General features: G+C 54.2%; 1 protein-coding gene across 1 annotated transcript in view; it reads left to right on the forward strand.

The window, feature by feature from the left end:
* GALNT12 (polypeptide N-acetylgalactosaminyltransferase 12) overlaps nucleotides 1-5,461 on the forward strand; it is a 37,321-nt gene extending 31,860 nt beyond the window's left edge. The window contains exons 7-10 of the mRNA XM_045296529.1: nucleotides 654-785; nucleotides 3,172-3,285; nucleotides 4,047-4,193; nucleotides 4,873-5,461. Coding sequence (XP_045152464.1) covers nucleotides 654-785; nucleotides 3,172-3,285; nucleotides 4,047-4,193; nucleotides 4,873-5,013 — 534 coding nt within the window. The 3' untranslated portion in view covers nucleotides 5,014-5,461. The remainder of the gene's footprint in view (nucleotides 1-653; nucleotides 786-3,171; nucleotides 3,286-4,046; nucleotides 4,194-4,872) is intronic.
* The last annotated feature ends 2,849 nt before the right edge of the window (nucleotides 5,462-8,310 follow it).

An 8,310-nucleotide genomic window follows, 5' to 3' on the forward strand; every position in this document is an offset into this window, starting at 1 on the left:
GCCATCATAAAAAAAAAGTTTGAGTGAAACGGCTTTTATGAAAAAAGTCAATGTGACCAGAGAGAACCTTCCTAGGTGATGCCACTGGGCACACTAACTCAGAGTGAGTTACTTGGTGCTCGACTAGCGGGAAAAAGGTGTACGATGAAAACTCCACCCAGCTGCGCTTTTTGTGTGTGTGTGTTTTTTGGGGGGGTGCCCCCTCGTATTTCAGTATATGGAGCAGTGAAGGTTTTTCACTCAGGCTTCCATCTGGAATGCTTGCTGCTTGCCTGTGTTTGAGAGTGAATGCTCAGATCTACATAGTACAGCACCTGAGCTGAGGTTTTGCTGGTGGGGGGTCAGATGCTCACATGCTCACTGATGACACGCAGATCCAGGGGACGCAGACTGCCCAGGCCTTGGCTCCCTGACCCCAATGCAGGTGCGATGTCCTCGCCCCTCACACACCTCTGTAGAGAAAGCACCCCGCAGTGTGGTTGCTTGTCTTACTGTCACCCGGGGAGAGTGGTGATACCGTTGACCTTACTTCACGCACTGTGCTTTGTAAGTGCCTGTCGAGTGAATGCACGGCTGAGCATGGGTGAGGGGAGGGCTTTGGGAGGAGGCGCCCGTGTGCGCTGCCAGGTCTCACCGGTGTGCTGTGTTCTCAGGAGTCCTATGGGGACGTGACCGAGAGAAGGCAGCTCCGTGAAAAACTCCAGTGTAAGGACTTCAAGTGGTACTTGGATACCATCTTCCCGGAACTGCACGTGCCAGAAGACCGACCTGGCTTTTTTGGGATGGTGAGCAAGGCGGGATGTGGGGGCGGGAGTTGCCTGGCTTCCAGGTCTGAGTGACTAATCCTGGGCCAGGAAGTCCCCCTTCCTCAGGGCTGCGACCCTCCTCCTTCCATCAGTCCTCCTCCCACCAACCTTCCACCGTCCCCCTCCCACGGTCCTTCCTTCTCCCAGGACTGCTGGGTCTTTGGTCAAGTGTAAACCTTCCTCTTTGTGGCTGTGGAGACTAAGGCTTCCTTGGGGCTGCACCTCATCACACGCCTTTCCCCGTTAGTGTTCCCCAACCTCGGCATCTACAAGGCAGAGTCGAGATAGGAGTGTGGCGTCTAGTCTTTCAGGAAACAGGAAAGCAGCGTGCCTGGTGAGGGGAACCAGGATGGCTTGCTTTTGCTTGGAGCATCTTGTTGGCCCACAGTCTGGCGGTCCATGCTGGACAGCTTTGCTAAATGCAAAAGCGCTAAAGTCCACTCTCTTTATGAAAGTACTCCAATCCGCACAGAGGCAGATGGTGAGTACCGAGAGTCCTGGCCCTGAGATTCGCCACCCCACCCTCCCACTTTTTTTTTTCATTTTTGAGGCAAATCCATGGCAGCATGTCGTTTCCCTCTCATACACTTTGGTGTCTATGTAAAATGCGGACGCTTTCTTCTAAAATTACAGAGTCATTATCGTACCTAATCCAATGAGATTAATTTCTTGGTGTCCTAGATAGCTAGCTCTTACTCAGTTTCTGCCTACTGCTATCTGTCTAGTTTGAATAGCAATCTCGCCAGCTCACACACGTTATAGTTCACGGTCATCGCTTTTGTGTGCTATTGGAGTAGAAGCCTCATCGTTCTCCTGCAGAGCGGCTGGTGGTTTTGAACGGTTAACCTTATGGTTAACAGCCCATCACGTACCCCACCACACCACCAGGGCTCCGGATGTTGTGTCTTTTTCCATCTAAAGCACGCAGCCTTCTCTGCTTGCTTTTGCAGCGATGCGGACTTGTGGGAGTGCAGGCATCGACCGTCCTGCAGGGGGACATACATTCAGGATTCCGTGTCTGTTTCCTGCCGTGTCTTTTAACCTGTGCCGCTCTCCTCCATATTTCCTTAAAATGGAAGTAAGACCTTTAAAGTGGAAGGTTTGATTAGAGTAGGGATGAACTCCTGGGTGTGTTCTTGTGTCCTGTCAGGGCCTTGGTGGCATGAAGACTGACCGGTGAGTCAGGAGCCATCAGCCTGCCCCACCCATTATAAAGTTTTCCACCAGCTTTCCCCATAAGGCTTTTAGTAGACATTGATAATCACACCCTAGATTCATTACATTAACTAGAGCTGCCAAGTGGTGACTTATTTCTAATTCTCTCACTTCTTCCACATTCATTAGCTGGGATTCCTTTGTGAGGAAGAACATTCCCTCATTCATTAGGGCAATTTGATGAGCCACGGAATTTAGAATTTCCTTAGGAAAGACAGGACACATTAGTAAGCCATTCTCTTAATTGGCCGATTTTCAGACGAAAAGTTGGTGATTGAATCTCCTTAACTTGCGTCTCCCAAACACGCCTCTGAGTCAACACTGACTCCTCGTGACCCTGTTCATAGGGTGTCTGGGACCGCGCCTCTTTGGGGAGCAGGCACCCTAATCTTTGTCCCAAGGAGCAGCTGATAGCTTTGAACAGCCGGCCTTGTGGTTAGCAGCCCAGTGCCCAACCCTCTGTCTGTGCCATCAAGACTCTAACCTGGGTCTGGGGGGTTGTTTTGAGGTGGGCTGGTTTTTTTGTTTTTTTTTTTCCATGTAAAGTCCCGCAGTAAACCCTTCCCATCTGTTTGTTTTAATGCTTAATTGGTCATGGGAGCTTCTACATTTTGGCTTCTGTGACCCTTGACCCTTTATCACGTCCCCGATTTCTAGCGGATTGTGCCACGCTCCTCTTGGACGTACCCTACTGCTCATCCCAGAAGACCTGCTCCTTTCGTGGGCAGCCCCGCCCCTTTCATGGGCAGCCATGCCCCTTTCGTGGGCAGCGGCACTCACAGGCCCTGCCCTGGTGCAGAGTGCTGTTTGCTCGGGCTGCTCGGTGCCTCTGGATTGTGCTGGCCAACAACTTATCCTGCAGACCGACAGGGTGACGACATTCTCTAGTTGCTGGGTCCATTCCGCACCCCAGCCACCCCGTGTGACCGCACTGCCCCACAGGGCTGGCTTGGCTGTCATCTTACGGGAGCAAGCCAGCACTGGGTGGGTCCAAACCACCCACCTCAGCAGCCAGGCCCTCACCTGCTGCTCCACCGGGGCTCCTCAGCTCTATTCGTTTACGCGTTGAAGCGGTGATATGTGGACCCTCTTGGGTTCAATGAAAGATATCGTCACCTTCACCTCCTTCTCCTTTCTTTCGTCACCGCAGCTGCAGAACGAAGAGCTGAAAGCGCTCTGCTTCGACTATAACCCTCCCTCGGAAAGCCAGATCCTGGGCAACTTTGTGCTTCTGTACCGCTGTCACGGGAGGGGCCAGAACCAGGTAGGCTGCCTGGTGGGAGCCCCGAGCTCCGGCTGGGAGAGGCTCTTTGCTCAGGGGGTGATCGGCGTGGCCTGAAAGAGGGAGATGAGCCGCCAAGCCACAGGCTTTTTTTAACTGCATGCATATTACAGGACCCCAGAGAAACAGAAAACAAACCGGGGAGTTGAGCGCACCTTCACTATGCCCAAGATCTCTTCTTCCCATCTTGAAAAAAAAGTTATATTTTATATTCATATAAATTAATTTTATTAATTAATAAAAATAGATTGTAATTGATCTTTCATATTGCAATGCTTATTTATATAAATTACTTTTGTTAAATTCATTTTATTAATTAATAAAAATTATATTGTGATTTCTATGTACAAAACTGTTGTAGATGAGGTGAAGGTTTACAGAGCAGAGCCCCAGTTTCACATCCAACCAGGACCACACATTGGGTCAGCTCATCGATCCCAGTCCCCCACGCCCTCCCTGGGTTTCCAGTGTCCCCTCCTTTCCTGACCCTCTGAACTCAGTCCTTGGGCAGCCTGGCTGTACCTTTGCTCTCAAGTGATCGATGGCTCTCCCACGAGCAGGGGGTTCAGTTCCGGCCTGAGGGTAAGGGCCCTGCTCTCAGGGACCCCTCTAGTCTCTAGTCAACCAATAAGCCTGATCTCTAATATGATTTTGTGTGGGGGGAGACTGCCGGGGTGCCCACACTCTCTTGACCCCAGGCCCCGCCCAATAACCGCCCTTCTCAGTGGCTGCTCTGTTCTCAGTTCTTCGAATACACGTCCCAGAATGAGATCCGCTACAACGCCCAGCAGCCTGAGGCCTGCGTGTCTGTGACCTCTGGGTCAGATCTGCTCACCATGGATTTCTGCATGGACACGGCTCCCCAGGACCAGAAGTTCCTCTTGCAGGAGGTGAGTGGGCAGTGCCGTTGCCCCTTGCTGGCCGTCAAGGCACTTTAAAGCGTGTGAGAAGTCAGACATCATCTCTGTCGTGGGAGCAGGTCTTGGGGACTGGGCGGCCCTGTCTGGGGCGCTGTGAGGTCTCTCAGGTGGCAGAGCACCGGAGCTGGCCAAGGTGTTAGATTCCCAGAGCCTCCATCCAGCCTCAGTCTCAGGGAACTTCCTCCCTGCCTCGCCCTTCCCTTCCAGCCTTTTCTGTGCCTTGAGCTGCTGACCTCATGCAGACCCCTGGTAGAGGAAGTGGGGCTTCAGGGCGCGGGGCAGGTCATCAACATGTGTGGACAGGTGGAGCCTCAGTGCTCCGGCCCTGAGGTAGGGACGGAGCCCAGGAGCAGCTGATAGTTAATGCGCTTGCTGGAGATTCGAGCCCACCCATTGGCATCTCGAACGACAAGCCTGGAATCCCCTTCCTTCCAAACACGCAGCCCTGGAAAACCCTGTGGAGCACAGTCGTAGTCCTCTGGCTGCACAGCTGGGTGGGAAGTTGCCTCGGTCCAAAGCCCCCGGATCCTTGACCACGAGAAGGCCCGAACCACAGCGTGAGCTCAGCAGAACTCCGCTTAAGGAAACGGACGTTTCCGAGGAGGGCCTCATGGTGTGTCGCGGTGACTCTGCCTGTTATCTTTTGTAGGATGGCACCCTGTTTCATGTCCAGACCAAGAAATGCGTTCAGGCCGAGGGGGACGTGGTCACCGACAGCTTCATGCCGCTCCTCCGAGACTGCATGGATTCCAAGCTTCAGAAGTGGTTCTTCCGGGAGCGCGTGCTGTGAGGGGTCCTGAGGAGCCCGGCGCCCCGGAGCCTGGCCTCGCGGTGCAATTTGTGAAGGGGAGGTGGGGTCTAGCGAAAATGTGAATCGTGCAGATTTACAAAACTTCGAAACTGCTGCAAAAGACCTGATTTTCCAGGTAGAGTTGTAAAATCTATTAACTTGATAGACAGAATTAGAACCTTAGAATATTTGTTCTACCCAGATGTGAGTTTTGACCGCTGGGCCCTTTAGCCCCGCCAACAGAAAGCCGTGGACTGAATGTCGGTGTGGGTGAGGACCCCCAGGGACGGAGCTGTCGGCAGAGGCGGGCATTCCTGCCCTGTACTCTGCCGCGTTAACTGGTCACACCTCAGGCGTTGCGTGAGATTGTTCTCACTGAGAGCGTTGTATGCATTTGTTCAGGCCACTGGGCTATTTCACGTTAATTTAATAAAAATAACGGTTTGTGTATGTGTTGCTGCTGTCATAAAAACGCCGACTACTGCTTTTCATGGGAGCCGGAGGGCACCCACCAGAGCTCCTGTCCTGCGGGAACAGTATGACTGGTGCTACTGTCAGCCACCACCGCCCGAGGTCTTCTGACCTCACGCCTCCCGAGATGCGGCTGATTGCTTTTGGCAGGTGCCACTGTGACTGAAAGGAGCCCTAGCGGGGCAATGGTGAGGCACCCCTGCTGACTGAAGCGGCCAGCGAAGATGGGAGTTCTGACCCAGGCATCTGCGCTGCGGGAGGAGCCCGGGGATCTGCTCCCATCAGAAGACGGCCCAGCAAGCCCCCTGGGGCCCCGGTGGCTGTGAGGTGAGATGGGCTAGACAGCACCTAGCAGCAGGCACTCTGACTTTAAAGCACGCTCGCATCTTTCTGACACACGACAGTGTCGTCTGTCCGTCACCGTCGGTCATCTGTTAGATTCTGTGTGGCAGTGGCTCTGCCGTCCTTCCGCAGTGCTGATTCGTCAGTGCTGCCAGGTCAACTCTGGGCATTTTCTATGGGGAGGGGGAGGAAGGATGGAATGAGACCACGATGGATTGTTGGCAACCAATCAGCTATAAGAAATGAAGATACATGATGCCGTTGATAAAAAAACATCCACCTGTGTCCCAGGGTTGTCTTTTGAACCGCATTTCCCTCCTCGAGAGGACGGAGCTGGGACCGGGCACCACGTGCCGTGAGGCCCATCGCATAGCAGCCCGTGCGCAGCAGCAGGACAGCCGGCCCGGTGCCGTCCAGTCTGTGTTATGTGTGAGCCGCCGTGCCAGTGCACCTCATTAAGGGTCTTCCTCTTTTTCACCTGACCAAGCATGATGTCCTTGGTCAGGCGTGGCCTCTCCTAAGGACACGTCACAAGTACACGAGATGAAGTCTCGTTAGTCTGGCTTCTAAAGAGCATTCTGGGCGTCCCTCCCCCCAAACAGATCCGCTTGTCCTCTGTCCATCCATGGGCCTTTCACGATCGCTCACCAACACCATCCTTCAAAGGCCTTGCTTCCTCTGCCGTCCCCTTACTCACTGATCTGAGCCGTGGCCCACAAACACCTCCAGTTGGCCTGGCCTGGATCAACGGGACGCATTTCAATCGCTCCGTACTTTTATTTCTCCCTCAATCAAACGGCGCTGGCATGCTCACAGGAGGGCCGCAGGGACTCAATACCACAGACAGGTGCTAGGCACAGCGGGCACCTCACATGCCTGCTTCTGTTTTCGTGAATAAGGGTCCCGGTGGTATCATGGTTAGGCGGTTTACTGCTCACAGCAGGGTTGATGGTTTGAACCCAGTCAGCAGCTCCATGGGAGCACATCCTGGTGCTTGGCTCCCTTAACAAGGGCAGCCCCGAAAGCCCTGAGGGGCAGCTGCACTCTGTCACGTGCACCCTTTGATGGTGCCCAGCAGCGATGGTTTTCATGAATGCCCTGCACAGTGTTTAAAGTACAGCGAACATCAGTCGTTGACATTCAATGTGGGAAGCAGATCTTTGCCCTCATGATTGCTGAGGTCTTGAGAACAGGCCCAGGTGGTGTGAGGAGATTCTCACCTCACCTGTTGTAGCTGAGCGGGTTCCTGGCCTCCACCTAACTTACTGGGAGGTGTGGGTCAGCCCCTATTCTTACATTGTGGGAGTCCTGGGGGCCACCCTCACTCCTCGCTGATAGCATGTCGTTTTTCATGTGCAACCTAAGGGTAAGAATATTCTCCGATGCGCTCTGACTCTCCACGTGACAGCAGGAGGGAGTTGTGCCAAGCTTTCTCCCACTATGCTACAAGGGTCTCCCTCCCTTCCTTTTCCAATGACATGTTCCCAGTGCTGAGCCCTCATCCGGGCATCCAGGTTTCTACCAGCAGTCTGTGATGGTGCTTGGCAGTGAACGGCCAGGTTGGGGGTTCAATCCCACCCAGCGACTCCATTGGAGGAAGAGCTGGTGACCGGCTCCCAGACGGGTTTTAGAAACCCTTGTGGGCATCAGCTCTGCCCTGTCGTGCGGGCTCACTATTGAAGTCGACTCCGTGGCACCACCACCAACCGTAACGTGCCTCAGTCTTTTCCACTGCCCCAAGCTGTGCCCACAGTTTCTGGTGTCTGTTACACAGCAGCATCTCACTTCCAGGTGCCAGAGCCCCGGTTAGTTTTCTGTTTCGGTGACCACAGACTCAGAGGCCCGAGGAGCGGCTGCTGATGCACACACTGTGCCCTCAGCCCCTCTGTGCCAGGCGGAGGCAGGTCCCCGCTGACTGGAGAAGTGAGCCGTCCTGTCGTGAGAGGACCACGTGGCTCACACCTGAGGGTCTCTGCAGGTGTCTCGTGGGACTGAGAGTGATTCACTCTCCTGGAAAAGAGACTCATCACGCGGCCAGTGCATGAACAGGGGAGCCTGGGACCCCTGCCCCTGTCTTTGGCTCCTTTAGAAGACAGGTCGGCATTTCCCAGAAACTGGATCTTCATCCCATGACAAGCTCTTTCCATGCCTGTTGGGAAGGGCTCGCTGTATTTATATGGGTCAGGTCTGGATTTCTTTCTGGGCTGCCTATCTGTTAGACTCTGGCCCTAACCAGCTGCCCTGGCCTTCTATGAACAGGTCCCTTCCACACTTGACCTGCACACGAATCACAGCCAAATATGACAAGGTGTCGGCGTCTGGCCGTGGGGGTGGGGGTGGCGGGGGGTGGGGTGGGGGTGGGATTGGGGGGGCTGGGGTTTTCTGCATTTCTCAAGCTTGGGATGCCGCTGCTGGTTGTTGGGACACGGTCACTCATGTCACCGAGTGGATTCCGGGTCATAACCCTGTAGGACAGAGGGGAAC

Source organism: Echinops telfairi, unplaced genomic scaffold (assembly GCF_000313985.2).
Source record: "Echinops telfairi isolate 266 unplaced genomic scaffold, ASM31398v2 ScPeMD7_7410;HRSCAF=8448, whole genome shotgun sequence".
Lineage (NCBI taxonomy): Eukaryota > Metazoa > Chordata > Mammalia > Afrosoricida > Tenrecidae > Echinops > Echinops telfairi.